Source organism: Ascaphus truei, chromosome 3 (assembly GCF_040206685.1).
Source record: "Ascaphus truei isolate aAscTru1 chromosome 3, aAscTru1.hap1, whole genome shotgun sequence".
Classification (NCBI taxonomy): Eukaryota; Metazoa; Chordata; class Amphibia; order Anura; family Ascaphidae; genus Ascaphus; species Ascaphus truei.
The window spans coordinates 413,662,141-413,681,391 of record NC_134485.1 but is presented as its reverse complement, the minus strand read 5'-3'; the positions used below and the strand labels follow the sequence as shown (position 1 = coordinate 413,681,391).

The window sequence follows — 19,251 nt, the reverse complement described above, 5'->3', positions numbered from 1 at the left end:
CGCTCCTCCTTCTCTTACCGTGCACCCCAAAACTGGAACAACCTACCGGAGACGCTCATATCCATCACCAGTTTAAGTTCTTTCAAAACTAAGGCTGTCTCACATTTTAATCTGGTCTGTAACTTTTACATACGCCTATAATATATATTATCTCTAACTGTGCATGCAATGTTTTGTATATAATGTATACCCTGTTCACCTATGTAACTGTATTTGTAACCATTTATTATTTGTCATCTTAACTTTATGCCCAGGACATACTTGAAAACGAGAGCTAACTCTCAATGTACTGTATTACTTCCTAGTAAAACATTTTTATAAATAAATAGGTGTGCCGTACGCGAGAAGTACTATAGCTATGACTTTATTAGAAGAATTAATTTCACAATTACATTTTTGGAAAAGTAGGGTTTACTAAATGTGAGTAATCCTTTGGGGTCATGCATAGATTCTCTGCAGCCATGTGATTGTAGACATATAATAAAACAACCGCAGTTCATGATGAGATCTACACCCTTAAAAATGAAAACAACTGTAGCATAACAAAACATGGTATATATTCATTTATTTATGATCCTTCGTAGCTGTTTCTACCTAGAGAATGGAGATCGGAAAAACATTCGCTGTATAAATCAACAAAGGAATTCCTTTACTGTGTTGGGTATTGGGCAAATAGAATGGATACAGAAGGATACTGGGTTGTATAGGAAAATGTGTTAGCGAAAGAAAGAAGGTGCCCATGGCACATGCAGATAAGTGAGCTTTATCAAGTGCTATAGTGACAATTGGGAACTAGCACATGGAAACTCCTATTGTCTTGAATGGGAGTTTCCGTGATGTAGTGCTAAATTGGCACTACTGCATTATATTCAATAAGCCCCAAAGTGATTTCCCCTTGATCACAAAGAGAGTTGACACTGGTTTTTAAACTTACAGTAGTTTCACCACTGAGCTACTTCTTCAGCCTGATCAAATGTGTGAGCAACTTTAAAGTGTGCATCAAAAATCCTATGAAGAACATACCCAAAGAACTAAGCTTGCAAGCCCTGTAATGTGGCAGATCTAATCAAATCTGAGATAAGGGGGCTATTTAAAGTAGTCATTTCTAAATAGAGAGAGTAATTTCTGGTCGTAAATGTAGAAGACCACATCCTTATACTGTACGCATTTGTATTAAATAGGTGGAGGGACTTTCCACATGTACTGCTGCTGTAACACATACTGTATATAGCAATGTCATACAGAATCTGTGCTGTGTCAGATACCTAAGTGATTTCTATTTTCTGCGCTTGTGACAGTTTCCAAGTTGCAAGAACTTGTATCATTCCCATGTTTGCTCTTGTGTGCAAAGCCCATATCTTAAGAATGTCCACATCAGGGTAAAGCTTGTGACTCTCAAATGCTCAGAGACGAAACATCTGTGGCTCCACATCTGTATGTGACTTACTGTACTAATCCTTTTCAATTCTCCAGCATATTTAATTAAGTTAACAGTTCATTTGAAGTTCAGTGCTGTCCAAAAAAAACATTAAACTGAGCAGCATGGAAGCCTTTTCCCACTTTTCTGTTATTTCCTGAATGTTGCTAAATACGGGTTGTTTTTGTTTTCATAGGTAAAGAAGGTGCTTGGGGTTGGTAGCTAATACTTCTTTATCCAGGAAAAAGCAGCTTCTTTGCAGCAAACCGTCCTTATTCACAGTGTTCACAGGCTATTGGCAAACTTCTTCTCTCTCAATGCTGCTGTAATCACCACTCTGAATAAGGACGGTTTGCTTTACCCCTATATACTTACCTTTACTGCGGATGGCTGTTCACGGCAGTTTTATATGACTGCACTTTCTTGTGGCTTTGTTTAGCTTGCATTGGTGTGTCTTACAGGGGGGACAATTGTCAAGGGAAGTACCTTGCGGTTCCTTTGGGCCTAAGGGTACGTGCCAGAAGAAATGGTTCCTACCCTGAAACGTTGCCCCTCTTACCCTACCCCAGTGTCTTTATATGTGTAGCCAGGTCCCCCGTGGTATAGTTGCCCCCCCCCCCCCTTCTGCCAGCGCGAGCAGCATGTACCTGGGAGTTGCGGCCGGTTGCCGGGAACGCGAGCGGAGCGGTTGCTAGGCAAGCAGCGGCCCGGTTGCCGGGGACGCGATCGGGCCATTACTAAGGCCGCGGTCGCGTTACGAAGGTACCGGCGGCTCGGGAAGCAGGGCGCCGCCATGTTCAGCGCTGTTGCGCATGCGCAGGAGGCCAGCTAGCGCGAGAGGCCCCCAAACAGCTCGCGCATGCGCAAGGCGGGAAGGACAGCCCCCAGGGTGCACAGGGGCAGAGCCACATGACTCCAGGGAGCCAATAGGGCTGCAGATCTCCCCAGAGGGATTAGATACATTTCGCGGGGTTTTGCAGCCACGCAGGCAGTCAGGATCCGGACCAGCTAGGGGTAAGAGGTGGATGCAGGGGTCAGTGACCCTCTGCATTAGGCCAGCAGCCCCCAAGGTCCCAGTTAGGTCCTGAGCCACCTAGTAGCTTGTGGAGCTTAGGGACAGGCCCTAGATAGGGACACTGCCCCATTAATTGGTTACTTAGCTAGGGACACAGTGCTGAATCCGTGCGGCCCTGCGAGGTGGGTTCTGGGCTCAGAACCCCACCAACGACCCTGGGACTAAGGTGATATTATCCGCGCTGGAATTCACCCAACGCGGTGTGGAGGACAACGTCGGATCGGGCGGATCTCCAGTGATATCGCAGTACCCGTGGCTGGAGCCCGGGCAGGTAACCTGCAACTCACGTGCACCAACCAGGCCTATCACCAGACATAGTGGCTGTGCAGTCACACATACACATGCACAGTGGTATTTGACTTTGGGTGTGCGAGACATTTGGGTGGGGTTACTGGACACGGGGTGGGATCACTCTGTGGGAGGTTAGCGTCCGCCGTGACGTCTAGAGGTGGTTAGCGTCCGCCGAGACGCCTAGAGGTGTTAGCGCCCGCCGTGGCATAGAGTGGTTAGCGCCCGCCGTGGCGCAGAGTGGTTAGCGTCCGCCGTGGCGCATAGTGGTTAGCATCCTGTGAGACGCCATGTGTGGCTCCTCTAGAGAGGAGTCATGGGTATGTTGATGTGTTATGCTATGCAGTAAAGGCAGTTCTGTTTTATATTTGCTCGCTTTGTGTGGTTGTTTCCTGTGAGGGTCTCCTCCCACTCCGTTGGGATCCCTCCCAGGTGGAGGCGTTGCACCCAGAGATGTATAACATGCATGTAGAGAGAAGATGCTGTAAGTGATCACCCTAGTACAATTACCCCAGGTTCCCCGTGGCGGAAGCTCAGCCCTCCTGTGAGCCAACAGGTAATGCACCACACCTGAGTAACCTTGTATGTTCCTACACCTCCACAGTATTATCTGCGAGTTGCTGAGATAAGTCCTGGGGTGCCCTGTTCCATTTTTTTCTAAATTGTCCGATTCATATTTTCATCATGTCCGTGCCGTCACCGCAGGATGTCCATGCCTGGACCTTAGCGCATCAAGTATCCCCAAGACGCGCGATTGCAATGACAGGGGTAGCAATTGATACAGACTTATCTGCAGTGCGCACGCAAGTAAGAAGTTGCCCGGGGTTGGCCACCGCCCGGGTGATAGACTATAAACTGGATGTTGCCGGCCGGGGGATCACCTGGCTCCTGGTCACCATGAGTGACATATGCTTAGAAACGGCCCCCCATGTATTAAACCTACCCGAGCCCTCCGCAGAGGACTGCCGCATGATCTACTCTGACTCTCAATCTCCTGAAGAAGCGTCCTCTAGTACTGGATTACACCCGAGCCAACGAGTGACCAGTACGCCTCACCGGGTGGACCCCCCTAGGGTCTCTTTCACCCCAAGCGGATTAGGAGGTACCGCCAGCTGGGCAGGGAGCCCGCTCATCCCACCCAACCCTGATCAACGGCCTGGCAGAACCCCAACCATGCCTAGCGTAGGAACTGGGAGCAGTAGTCAGGCCCTTAGTGGGAATCTTGACGTGAACACGATAGCCTCCCAACTAGTAGAAGCTGTAACCATTTCGACCCAAGCACAGAACTACCGGAAACTCAAGGCCTTCTCTGGGATTCTGCCGACGCCCACGGGAGAAGAGGGGATCAAGGCATGGAGGGACCATACGCTTCAAATCATAGAGGAGTGGTCGTGTTCTGAAGCCAGCAAGAGACAAAGACTGGTTGAGTGCCTCCGAGGCCCCGCCGCTCGGTTAGTGCGGGCACACCGGAGCGTGGAAGGAGAAGTTACTGCCCAGGAACTAGTGAAAATGCTAATTAAATCCTTTGCCAGAAAAGACGACGAAGATGAGCTACTGGCTCAATTCAAAGCCCTCCGACAACGTGAAGGACAAGATTTATCTGCCTTCGTTTGTGACCTACAGCTGTCCCTGGGCACCCTCCTGGACAAGCATATCATTTCCGCGGCCGAAGCGGACCGCTACCGGTTCAAACAGCTACTCAAGGGGTCGTTGCCTGACCACAACATAGCTATAATGATGCGGGCCGCCCCGGTCGCGGCAGTATCCCCTAAATACGGGGAACTAATGGATTACATAAGAGGCCATGAAGTGCAGCGCCATTTCCATGAATCAAAGAAACCCAAAACTATCCCCAAGAATGACCCTGTGGCCCCCTCGGCCCCAAAGAGTAAGAAACCTTCCACACCAGAGGAGGAAGCGACCCCCAAGTCGTCTGTGCGGGAAAGTCGTAGTTCTGAGCGGTCCTCATCCACCTATAAGTGTCGTCCGGACCGCCGTGAGGTATCTTGCTACAACTGCGGGAAGAAGGGCCACATCTCGTACTATTGTCCGGAGAAGGAGGACCAACCGGAAGAAAAACCTCCCGACAGAAGAAGCACAGCCCGATCGATGGTATGCCGAGCACAGACCGTCGAGCCTGATGTGAACACCCCTCAGGGAACCACGGATTCCCCTGCTGACGCTGGCCCCAGTGATGACGCCTCACCCGGTGAAGCTTGCAGTCAAGTGGGCCCTGCGGCCATCGTGCCCGTGGTAATAGAAGGGATATACGCCTCGGCTCTATTGGACACCGGGTCACAAGTGACCATAATATATCGCAAGTTCTATGACCAGCACCTTCAACACTGCCCTCTGAGGCCGGCCGAACATATGAAGGTTAGGTGATTGAGTAATGAAGACTACCCCATCGATGGGATTGCAAGGGTCCAGCTGGACATACTCCAACTGAACACCGGCAAGAAGCACCCTATGCAGGTAGCGGCCATGGTATGCCCGGAGCCCCACGACCATTGCAAGTACCCCATCATCTTGGGAACCAACGCGGACATAGTGCAAGCTATAATCCGAGCTTACTTGAAAGAGACCAACGAGCTGCCGCTGGCCGATTCGCTCCTAGACCCCGTCTTACGAGAGGAGTGCCACCGGGTATATGCCTTGGAGCGTCATGGGGACCTCTACAATCGTCAACGTGGACTGACGACCATTTCACGAGGGGGAGTGAAACGCCTGGCCGTCTGGTGCTGTTATCCGGATCGGGAGGATACCGATCATCTGTTCTCTCTGGAAAGTGACCCTGAGGAAGAGATCCAGAGAGGATATAGGGAAATACCTGAAGTAAGAGAGTGGACGACCCGAATTCCTCTCCGAACCCATGTGTATATTCAAAACATCTCTCCATTTCCAATGGACATCGATGTAGGACAAAGTCTGGGCAGTATATATCCCGTCAGCCCAGTAGAAACAGCGCCCCAGGTGAACGCCGCTGCAGTAGGTGAGCAGTTAGTCGACCTGGACTTCAACTTCGGGGACTCGACTCTGCCAACTGAGTGGAAGGGTCGACTGACGGCCAAGCTGAGGGAAAGAAGAACAGTATTTTCTACCAGTGAGATGGATGTGGGCCGCAGCCGCAGCGCCCAACACACTATTAGGCTGAGTGACGCCACTCCGTTCCGTGAACGTTCTCGTCGTATCGCCCCCAGGGATGTGGACGACGTAAGGGATGTCCTGGAGGAGATGAAGACCGCTGGAATACTGACGGAGTCGCGGAGTCCTTATGCATCACCCATAGTGGTAGTAAGGAAGAAGAATGGATCTGTAAGATTGTTCGTCGATTATCGAACGCTGAATAATCGTACGGTACCTGACCAATACAATCTCCCTCGTATTGAAGAGATCCTGAATGCTCTGAACGGGAGCCAATGGTTTAGTGTGCTCGATTTGCGATCTGGGTACTACCAGGTACCCATGAGTGAAGAGGATCAGGAAAAGACTGCCTTCGTCTGTCCCCTGGGCTTCTACCAGTTTACGCGTATGCCCCAAGGTATATGTGGAGCCCCTGCTACCTTCCAGCGGCTGATGGAAAAGACAATAGGGGACATGAACCCTCGGGAGTGTCTGGTTTACCTGGACAACATCATTGTCTTCGGGAAGACCTTAGAAGAACACGAGGAGAGGCTGCTGAAGGTGATAGATCGTCTTGGCCAAGAAGGATTGAAGCTATCACTCGACAAGTGTAGGTTTTGTCACACCTCGGTGACCTACGTGGGACACATCGTGTCTGCCCAGGGGATTGCTACTGATCCAGCCAAGGTAGAAGCTGTGGTGAACTGGCCGCGTCCCGATAATGTCACGGAACTGCGGTCCTTCCTCGGTTTCTGTGGGTATTACCGTCGGTTCGTGGAAGGGTACTCTAGTCGAGCTAAACCCCTGAACAATTTGCTGAAGATATACCCTGAAGATACTGGGAGAAAGGCCACGTCGGCCCGTCAACCGTTTGGCGATAAGTGGACGCCTGAGTGTGAATGAGCCTTCCTGAACTTGAAGAAAAGTCTGACTGAAGCACCAGTGCTTGCATATGCTGACCCAGAACAACCATATGTCCTGCATGTGGATGCCAGTCTCAATGGACTGGGTGCTGTCCTGCATCAGAAGCACCCCGAAGGTCTTCGGCCTGTAGCCTACGTCAGCCGCAGTCTGACACCCAGTGAGCAGAAATATCCGGTACACAAGTTAGAGTTCCTGGCTCTTAAATGGGCGATCACGGAGAAACTTCATGATTACCTCTATGGTGTTACATTTGAGGTAAGGACCGATAACAATCCCCTCATGTACATCAATACTTCCGCCAAATTGGATGCAGCCGGACATCGATGGCTGGCGACACTATGTAACTATCGATTCTCCATGAAGTACAAGCCAGGGCCTCTGAACATTGGGGCCGATGCTCTATCCCGACGACCAGGATTGAGTGCTACCCCTGATGATGATGAATGGGAAGAGATCCCTGGACCTGGGATGCGAGCAATGTGTAGTATAGCGGCCGTCATCAATGATCAGGTCGCATTCTCTGAACTAAGAGTTGCCGATTCGTTAGGGTGCCAGTCGCAGGCGATCCCTGCTGCCTACTGCGACCCCGCAGGGATGAACATAACCCAGGACAAAGTCATAAGATGGAAAGACTTAGTGGACTATCAATTAAGAGATCCAGTAATCAGCATCATCCGACAAGCCGTTCAGCGAAAGAACCCCGCTCTATTGAAGAGTGCTCCCCGAGATCTGGTCGCGTTACTCATGCGTGAGGTGGACAAGTTCGAGATAGATAATTGTTTGCTCTATAGGGTAGTCCAATATCATAACCACCCTGATAGGCGACAACTAGTTCTACCCCAAAACTTGAGATATATGGTGTTGAAGTCTCTACACGACGAACACGGGCATCTCGGTGTAGAGAAGACTTTTGGACTAGTCCGAGACCGGTTTTTCTTGCCCAAGATGCGGGAAGCGGTGGAACAACACTGCCGCCGTTGTTCCCGGTGCGTTCAACGCAAGACGTTGCCTACCCGAGCAGCTCCCATGGCCCATCTTAAGAGTTCTGGTCCAATGGACCTGGTGTGTATGGACTTCCTGTGTATCGAACCTGATTGTCGAGGAATCGGTAATGTGCTGGTCATCACGGACCATTACACCCGCTATGCACAGGCCTTCCCCACAAAAGACCAGAAGGCTATCACGGTCGCGAAAGTTCTATGGGAAAAGTTCTTCGTTCATTACGGTCTTCCAAACCGACTTCACTCCGACCAAGGGCGAGATTTTGAGAGTACTCTGATCCGAGAATTACTTAAAATGCTGAACATCGCCAAATCCCGGACGACTCCGTACCACCCCAAAGGAGATGCTTTGCCTGAACGATTCAACAGGACCCTGTTGGACATGCTTGGAACTCTGAAGGGAATGCAGAAAGCAGAATGAGTCGTCACGTAGAAACGTTGGTACACGCGTACAACTGTACTCGCCATGAGTCCACTGGGTTCTCCCCGTACTTCCTCATGTTTGGGCGGGAGGCAAGACTCCCAGTAGATGTGCGTCTTCGAGTATCAACGGATGGGATACCCAATACCACTCATTTCATGTACGTGCAAAGGCTAAAGGACAGTCTGCAACAAGCTTACCAACAGGCTGAGAAGTCTACAGCCAAACTGAATGCTGGTAACAAGAGACGATATGACAATAAAGTCAAGTATCGAGAGTTACGTCCTGGGGATGCTGTGTTACTTCGTAATTTGGGAATCCCCGGAAAACATAAACTGGCGGACCGGTGGAGAGACGGCGTATATGAGGTGGAGTCACAGATGCCCGGCCTCCCGGTTTATCGCATCACTGATGGCAGGGAAAAGGTTTGGCATCGTAACCACCTTCTTCCCATCCCCCAAGTGGGAGACGAAGAAGAGGAACTACAGGCCACACCGCTCAACGGTGAGTTCGATCTATCAGAGGTGGGTCAAGAGACTGCAAATAACGAGACCCACTCTGAAGCTTATGAAGACCCTATGGAGGGACCCTCTCAAAGGGACCATTCCCCAGAAGGGGCATCTCCCGAAGGAGCTACGGGTAAAGGGCCTCGTAGGCCAATGCCTACTAAGGTGGCACCAACAGGCCAGCCTTTGGATCCACAGAGCCCAAGCTTTGTGCCTAACAGAGACTGTACAGAGACAATTCTCCCCTCAAGGGAAGAGGCCGAGCCTCAGGACTATGGGCCTCATGCAGTAAGCGTTGATAAGGGAAATATGGCCATGTTATAGCCAAAATTGGGTTTGAGATTCAGTAAGCGCCGATAAGTGCTTCATATCGCCAGGTTTCGGAGCCGATAATTTGGTTATGGCCAGTCGCCTGCCGATAAGCCTGTTTTCGACACTGATCGCCACTTTTTTAAATCGGCTGGATTCAACAAAAAAAAACAGCTTATCGGGGCTGATCGGCACTACGAAATTGAGATGTTATGGCCGATTTCTCCCGCCAACTAAAGTTGGCAGTTTGGACGGGAGAACGATCGCTAAGGCTGCCGGAACGGCACTTAGAAAAAAAACATCTTCTGTACATCAATGGAAGTCAATGGAGCGGGGACGTATAACAGTATAGTACTGTTTACGTTTCATTGCTCACAATACAAGGGGGATTTGCATTACAGTGTGGGGGCATTCCCTGCATTGTGTCACAGCTGATGTGTCTTATTTGCATAACATTCGACTTTTACATGTTTGCAGCATTTGCGGGTCACATTACTCATCATGTGATGATGTGGCAAGGGAAAATACTATACTACACTCTTAAAGGAGAACCTCACATCATATCACACATTTTACTCAACTCAGCGACAATTATTTACATGATGTCACACATGTCACACATGTCACTCATACACAGTATATTCATCTTCCTTTACATTACACAATGCTTGTAATGTGACACGCATCTTTAAACGTTCATGTACATCTGTCTTCTCATGTTTACATATACTTTTGGGTCCTCCCTATTTTCATGACGTCACTTATTGGACGCTCAATCACATTGCATGTTTACATTGTAACCGTTGCATTACAAGCACTTCAACCTAACTTATACACACATGTACAGTAATTCAGCATTGGGACACCTTGTAAACTCATTCTATACCAACTATCCTCCTTACACAAATGCATGCATATGCACACGACTATTCATTGTTGCCAACATGTCACAATAACATGGATAATTACACATGTTACACAAAACTTTTCCCACGTCAATCTCAGCCTTTTTGTCTCATTACATGACTGACTCTTGCGTTCACAAGTGTTACATGCATTGCACATGCAACTATTTATTTGCAAGCAATCTTTGTACAAAGCTTCACGTCACATCATTGCCAAATATCATCATTCCCTGCAGAATACACACAACAAATACTTAGAACAACAAGTGCACACAGCTTGCCACAGAAGTACTTTATTATGTTAATGTAACACCTTGCATTTTACTATGTCACCTGACATCATCACATACCTATTTAAAGGACGCACATTACCTGCTCATTCACAGCTACTCATTTCAAAATGTTGCGAATGTTTAGGAGACGGAGGAACATTCTTTTCTATGACATGCTTGATGATGAAGACAATCATATAGGGCAAGGGAGGGACACACCGAGGGACAGTGACAGTGACGCGGATACGACAGGGACAGGGAGAGGGACAGGCCGAGGGACAGGTAGAGGGACAGGAGATCAGAGGAGAAGACAGAGGAGACAACTTGTGCCTCGTCCGCGTCTGTACAGGGAGAGAACCCTGTTAGATGGGATGAGTGAGGAGGAGATTGTAAGTCGCTATCGTTTGAGTTCAGCAGCAATCTTAGCTCTTTATCAGGAGATAAGGGGGGATTTAGATTTTTTCACAGCCAGAGGTCGTGCAGTCCCTGGGCTTGTTAAAATGCTGTGCTCATTACATTATCTTGCTTCCGCGTCATACCAGACAACTGTGGGCATAGTGGGCGGGGTCTCGCAATCTACATTCTCGCGGGCCTTGACCCAGTTTCTCTATGCACTCAATAGACGCGCTAGGAATTATATTCATTTTCCTACAGAGGCGACAGAGTGGCTGGAAGTCAGGACTGGCTTTTATAATATAGCAGGGATACCATGTGTGCTGGGTGCAATCGATTGCACACATGTTGCTTTGATTGCACCTAGTCAGAGTGAGCATGTGTACCGCAATCGGAAGCACTACCATTCACTCAATGTACAGGTGGTATGTGATGCCACGATGAGGATAATGCATGTGGTACCCAAGTTCCCTGGTTCCAGTCACGATTCCTCTATCCTGAGGAACTCTTCAGTCTTCCATGCGTTCGAAGAGGGACATTTTGAACCTGGTTGGCTGCTGGGTGAGTACATATTTACATGTTCTAACACAAAACACATGTTGATTTAGGAATGTTGGCATTGTACAATTTGATCACTAATGTCAGCTTATGTGTGCTCCATTCATTATAGGTGACTCAGGATACGGAATTAGGCCGTGGCTCTTGACTCCGGTGCTAAACCCTCAAACTGAAGCAGAGGACAGGTACAATGCAGCCCATATATCTACAAGATCTGTTATAGAGAGGACATTTGGCCTACTCAAGACCAGGTTTAGGTGTCTGGACAGAACTGGTGGGGCTCTTCTATACAAGCCTCAAAAAGTGTCTGATATTATCCTTGCCTGTTGCATTTTGCACAATGTTGCACTCAGGCACAATGTACAGTCAGACCTAGCTGAGGCTTTGGTAGACGAGCATCCCACCCATGTAGCTGCTGAAAATGAACAAACAGCCAGTGGTGGCCAGACACGACAGAATCTCATCAATTCATTTTTTTCTTGTAAGTACAAACTCATATGTTCCTAGTACTACTTTTATAGTTTAATTATGTTATATTAACAATAATGTTTCTTTATATAACCTTCTGTTAGGACACAGATGAATATGGGTTGCACACCTTTCTTTTCTCTGCTGTGTGCACAAAGGGATGTGGCACCGGTATGTTATTGTTGCACAGGTTATATAATCCCTCTTCAATTGTACTTTAGTTGTGTGTATGTGAATACAACTTGGGTAACAAAGCAATAATATTTTAGCATTGTGTTATTCCTTATGCTAAGACAAAACACATATTATGCCCATAATCATTCATGCTTCTAGTATGCTTACATACAATGTTATTGGTGCAGTGTAACATGTACATCCATATGATGTGTACACCAGGCTGATTTACATTTTGAATGTCATGAAATATACATGGTGTTGTACATTTAACACCAAATACACACTTTGCTGTGTTGTTTACGGTACTGAAGATGGCATGTCAATGTTTGCAATTTATATATTGTTCCTTTGCATTATAGGTATATCTCCAGTATGACTGATCATGGTATGTATATTTGCTGACATCTCTCATAAGATGTGGCTACCTCAATCTTCCTATAATTATTGGAACTAAAAACCCAACATATTGGTTTAAACACAAATGTTACATATATGTACTTTCTGTATCATGTATATGCATTTAGCTACTCTTGAGCTTTCATGTGCATTGTATTACAAAATGATTACTCACATTTCATCACATTTTATGTATGTTTCCTTATAATTTCCATTAATGTAATATAGAGGTGGTTGGAGAAAAGGGGATAACTGTACTTATTTGTTTACTTACGGGAGCACATTCATCACTAGCATAGACACACTTTTTAAGACAACTGTTTGTGTCTCTATCAATTGGTGTAGGATCCATGTATAACACCGACAAATGATAACACCAGCTTTATTATGGTAGCTTATATCATCATATTGACTATACTATGTATTTCTAAACGATTAATAAACACAGTAAACTATAGTTAGTTAGGTTAATGAAATATACACAGAAACGTACTTCATAACATGATGGTGATGTCATATTCAGAACATCATGCATTGGAGGGGACCATAACATCTGGCCAGTAACATTATTTGCTACAGTCCCAAACCATTTTATCTACATACCCATGTAACAAGAGATTTTAAAAATAAATGGCTACTTGGTTGTAAGTGTCCTTTACATTGGGAGAAGGAGTGGCTCACTGAGTAAAGACACACACTGGCACTGATAGTTTGAAGCAGGGGAGTCTGGTTCAATTCCCGGTGTGGGCTCCTTGTGACCTTGGCCAAGTCACTTTATCTCCCTGTGCCTCATGCGGCAAAAAAACATTTGTACGTTCCACGGGCCAGGGACCTCAGGCTGAAACATGTGTCTGTAAATCGCTGCGTACAACTAGCAGCCCTATACATGAACATGCTCATATTATTATTATTATTGTTACATAGTTTCGACAGTCATACGTTCCATTACATATTAGAATACACAAATGTGTTAGCAGAGTGGGAATGGTTGTTATATATAAAACACACCATGTCATAAAATGTTAGTAGTCATTAAAGAACACTCAATAAAAATTCATGAGGCACTCTTTTGCAACATCATTATGTTAATTAAGTGCTTATGCAATATAGGCATAAGGGTATCACATTTTTAATTGTTTGTTAATAAGCGCTGCAAGCAATATAAAATTAGTTCCATATGTAGTATAGTAGTCGGTGGCTCCTCCTCACAATCATCTCATATAAAGGTAGACTCTTCTGAAATCATACATTGATCCGATTGTATCTTCCCCGACATCTCTGAAATACAGCAAACACATGATGGTCAAAGATGGCACCTTACTAGATATGCATCCGTGACAACGCGTTACGCAGCTCTATATGATTGTGTAGATACACACGTCACTCACTTATATGTTAGAAGTAAAACTGTTCATCAGTATGTAATGTTTCTTTAAATTTGTAGCAGGCATAACTATGTATAAGAAGTGAACGTTGCCTGTATACTGAAAGATGTGCGCGCACATCTTTGTGTGCGCACGCACTTCACGCTTGGCTCCACTAACTGTTAGCGCATGCGCAAAACAAAGCGTACGTTGTGCGTTCAATACATGTTGAAAATACCAGTAAACATAACATCTTTATTTCAAATACAATGAAGACGAAACTACATTCGTTCTAAACGAGTACATCTGTATTCTTTTTAAACAGACGTGTTTGAACAGAAAGCACGGCCGATAACACAATGCGCAAATGCAATACGTGTGACGTCATGTTAAGCCAGCGTGAAACGCACGCTAACACTCCTCCCACTCAATTAACATTCGGCTAACGCCCAGGGTACGCCTACAAACACTGAGCCGCACGCATCACACACTGCAGTTACCGTTACTATAACAAAACATGACAGCCAATAGGCTTTGAGGCGCGCACGTCGCTTGGGGGCGGGACTTACATCACTAATCCTTTTTAAGGACGCCTTGGCCCATGACAAGGGTCCCACGTCATACGTGGTGGACCCGGTTTTCAATGTTGTAGATGTTGCATGATAACAAAACAGGTATGTGTTAGAGTAATGGTAAAATGTTGCTAATATGTTTAAAGGGATAGGAAAGTACGTATATTTATTCCGTCAGCAATGTGTACTACTCTTTCAGGTCCTACTATATTGTATTAGGAAACAATTTGTTTGTGATCGCTACATGTTATGCAGTCTGCAATGTTACGCTGTATCCACGCATTGAAAGTGAAAATGGTGGTTACAAAAAAAAAAAAAATTTAAACGCAGAGTCAACGCATAACGATTGTTATATTTACCATTCTTCTAGAATTAACTCTTCGCCTGGCTGCAACTGGTCGCTCCAGAAATGCAAGCCATTTTCATCCACGCTTAACCCAACCGCTGAATCCAGTATGGCACATATCTCCTCCAGGATGCGCTCATAGGAATCGCCACTGCTTTCTTCAAATAATTGGTCGGGAGGTAGGTTCATTTCTTCCGGTTCCCATTCCAATGCAATTTCAGCTGAAAGGCTTGGTACATAATCATAGTACTTTTGTTCTTGTACAATGTGGGTTTCAGGAATGGAGGCTGCAGATATTGCAGCACGTATCGATTCAAACGGATCAGTAGTAGCGGATACATTGCTATTGCCATTAGGAATAAATATGCCTTTCACGACAATATAAGTGCCGTCTTTCAGGAGAAATTGTTTTTCCGGGGCAATCTTCCAGAAACCATAGGTGTGTTGTAGCTTATCCTGGTCACGTTCAAAAAAGTCATTACTTGATAAAGTGAATCTTATTGAGGAATTAAAATTCCGTGCATGCTTACGGTCTTGGTAATAAGGATATTTTGCTCGAATGAAATCATCGATTTGGCGTGTGCTTGCTTTCTGTCCGCGACTGTTCAAGATGGCTTCACAGATCATGTACTTATACCCTAAAAGGGGATTAATATTGTTAACGAATTCATCAGCCATGTCTGAGTAGCACAAAAGCTGTGTGCAGGTCTGTGTTATTTGCTCATCAAAATGAATGTGCTGAATGGCTAACAAACTCCTGTTTTTCCTTGTCAAGGTCAACAAAAGTAACTACTTTGACTCCTTATTTCAAACGCCAATTGGATTTGTTTGTCTAATTGGGTTAACAGTTGTGGTTCGTGATATGGGACTGTGGGAGAAACATTTCTCCTTCTTTTATCTCGTTTGTGAAAAACATCCCTAGACTGTGAATGCGTTCACATAGTGTTTTTTTGAAAACTAACAAAGACCAGTGTGTGAAAATATTTCTTAGCCAGGCATATCAGTAAAAACACACCTGCAAAAAGAAATGTTTTTTCCCCGCTTACATTTCTGTGTGTATGTGAAAGTCTGGTTAACTCCCTGTCTGCATGAGTTTAAATACGTGTGTATATATATATATATATATATATATATATATATATATATATATAAATATATCTCTTATAAAAATATATATATATTTATATATAATATTTTATTTTTTTTTATATTGCAGGAGTACACACAACATTGATGGCATTAAGTATACCTTGTATGAAACCTATTTAAATGGTGAGAAACATGATTGAATGAAGTAATAAACATTTGTTTAAGCACAATACTGTTAGAGTCTCATACTTAGGATATTTCTCAAACATTAGGCCTGTATTATTAAAATAGTGTGCTTTCACAAGGAAGCATGAAGTGTATTAGTTTGTGTATACCAGTTTATATAGTACTATATATATATATATATATATATATATATATATATATATATATATATATATATATATATATATATATATATATATATACACACATATATACATATATATATACACATATATACATATATATATACACATATATACATATATATATACACATATATACATATATATATACACATATATACATATATATATACACATATATACATATATATATACACATATATACATATATATATACACATATATACATATATACATATATATATACACATATATACATATATATATACACATATACATATATATATATACACACTCACACACTCACACTCACACTCACTCAGTGTGTGTGTGTGTGTGTGTGTGTGTGTGTGTATATATATTATTATACATTCTGAGATGTTATAGAAACGAACACACAACTGATTAAAGGACAAAATTACAATGGCCAAGCAAGGCAAAGGTAAGTAATAATTTACACATACTGCACCGACACACTTTATTCGAGCAAATACCCAGTATGTACCTGGCAGATACCTGGAATGCGCCGCTCCTCACCTCTGACAAGCCCCGTTGCGTTTGCCTTCCCAGCCTGGGTTCATGCCTGGCTGACGGGCGGCTGATCTGTTAAATGATAATGATTAGGATTTAATAGGCTGCAATGCTTCGCGTGTCTACCAGATGGCATAAATTCATGAATTGTAATGCAGTATATATATATACTGTGCAGTATTGCAGCCAGTGGGAATAAAATGCTTCAATCCCTGCCTGGAAAATAACCCAATGCACTCGGGCAGAAAACAGTCACAAACCTCAATACACCCGGGTATACCCGAATTCGTGGGACTAGCCGAGCTCGAATAAAGTGTGTCGCCAGTGTAATCCTGCTGTACACGTACAAGAAAGATGTTTGCACTTACTTAGGTGTTTTAATAATTGCATGTGACTAATATGCATATGCAATTCTTACATCAATTAACACACCCAAATGCAATGTTTTGCTGCAAAGTCAATGGCAGCTTCTCTAAACTTAGCAACTGGCTCCTGGTGGACCATTACTGAACAGACGATTACAACATAAATATTTATAACACAATTAATTATGAGTGTTAACATTTCCAAAACTTCACGTGTACAAGAACATAGTTGAAAGTTTGGAAACAACACAGTCTTCAGCATACATACAATAGTAATTAGATAATCTGAAGTCAACAAAACAAGGCCAAAGACATATTTTCTGAATTATAACATTTATTTTTTTTGTTCCTTTTGCGAGCGAGTAACAGGCCTGCTTGTTGTCTCTTGAATTTTCCTTTTTCTTTTGCCACCAACTTTAGGCACAACAGAGCCACTTTGAGTGGCCTCTGGCACTTCACGGGCAGGGCTTGTGGCCAGTGACTGTTCACCTACGGGGCTTGTGGCCAGTGACTCACCTACAGGGCTTGTGGCCAGTGACTCACCTACAGGGCTTTTGGGCAGTGATTCACCTACAGGGCTTTTGGGCAGCGATTCACCTACAGGGCTTTTGGGCAGCGATTCACCTACAGGGCTTTTGGGCAGCGACTCACCTACAGGGCTTTTGGGCAGCGATTCACCTACAGGGCTTTTGGGCAGCGACTCACCTACAGGGCTTTTGGGTAGTGACTGTTCACGGACAGGGCTTGTGCCCAGTGACACATGTGAGCAAGTTGGTAGACACTGCACAAGTGATGGTTGGTCTGTTTCATGTGTGTCTTGTTTTGTTTTTGTCGCCTCCTTTGTAGGTGTCTGCTGCTGAATTTGTACAGATGGCAGCGGTAGGATGTCATCAGGAACCTGCACAGCAATGTCTGCTACTTGACCGGTAACATTTGGGCCTGGTGAATGAATATCAGATGAATGTGGTGAAAACTGACCTGCATGAACAGATCCTGGCTGGGAGGTGTTGAATTGTGGTACATTAGTCATTCTCCAGTAATTAGCTTGTGTTTGCTGAACAACTAATGCTTCGAATGAGGTGTTGATTTTTTGCAACTGTTTAGGCACTTCAATGAAGACTCTGTGGAGATGTGCCAATTGTGATACTGTTTCTTCCTGCAGTCCAATCATCCTTTCCAGCACTGTCATCATGTCTGAATGGCGACGATTTTCTGCGTCCACTATTTTTCCCTCTGAAGCTACAATTGCATCGTATGTGGAAGTTGATGGACGATTTGGCGGTACAACAGTTTCTATTGGCACCTCTTCATGGTCACATGATTGTATTTCAGTCTCTTCTGTGGCGTCATCCTCATCATACTCATCATCCTCATCACCATGATGTTCTAAAAAGAAATGTACACATTATTAAATGGCATGTTAATGTATGCTGTGTTACTATGTAATTGTACTGTGTCCTAAGTAACACCTAACATGTTAGCATACGTTTTATAACCTCATTAAAAACTACCTTGACTTACGAATAATGTTTGGACTCAGTATGAAATATGAATGAATGAAAAGTTGCTCTAAACTCAGAAGTCCTACATGATAATTAACATCACTAACACAATACATGTTGCCTTACACTTAATTTTCACTGACACTAAGTAATCCTATTTAAAGAAGATGTGCAAAACAAATAATGCACATGACAACATAACATATAGAAGAGCACATATTATATGGCCAGCAAATGATACACTCACCTTCTAGTAGTGTTGAGCTGGCTGACCCAGGTGAAGACACTTGTTCCATCTCAGGTGACACATGTCCTCCAGGGGCAACTATATATAACAATAACATAAGTTTTACATTTACATGTGTAAATATTGAACAAACACTTATTGTATGTTCTGTATTTATGATTAACTAACAACATCAGTTCCTTAACCGAAAATGTGTGTGAAAGTGAACATAAATAGTTGTAATAACACTGTACATGCCTGTGTACTTAGAATTTTTGAGTTCCCTAACATACAACATACTATGTTTCTGCAGTAATGCGTGAGGATAAATAGATTAAATGAGTACATAAAAATCATATGTTGTGTAGTGATATCAGTATCATAATGTACATAACTATCATGAGATGACCATTCACAATGGTTATCATGAAGGTGGTCATATTGCAAAAAGTGTTGTTTTTGGTAGAGGATATGTGTGGTACATTAATCGAAGATGTGGCACACCTGAATGTGGCTGTGACTCAACAAGACAACACATGCAGTGTGTGATAATGTGTCTTTCATAGTAGTTCAACTATAGATATGAGTGAACTAATGTGTGACGTACGCTTTGATAAGTAATGAGTTGTTGGGGCATTTAGTAGCTAGAGTTAAG

General features: G+C 44.4%; 1 protein-coding gene across 1 annotated transcript in view; it reads right to left on the bottom strand.

Moving 5' to 3' along the window:
- The window catches only part of LOC142490797 (uncharacterized), a 77,490-nt gene extending 58,799 nt beyond the window's left edge, over window positions 1–18,691 (bottom strand). The window contains exons 1-2 of the mRNA XM_075593219.1: window positions 18,618–18,691; window positions 17,520–18,254 (exon numbers count right to left, since the gene is read on the bottom strand). Coding sequence (XP_075449334.1) covers window positions 17,520–18,254; window positions 18,618–18,666 — 784 coding nt within the window. The 5' untranslated portion in view covers window positions 18,667–18,691. The remainder of the gene's footprint in view (window positions 1–17,519; window positions 18,255–18,617) is intronic.
- Between the last annotated feature and the right edge of the window lie 560 nt (window positions 18,692–19,251).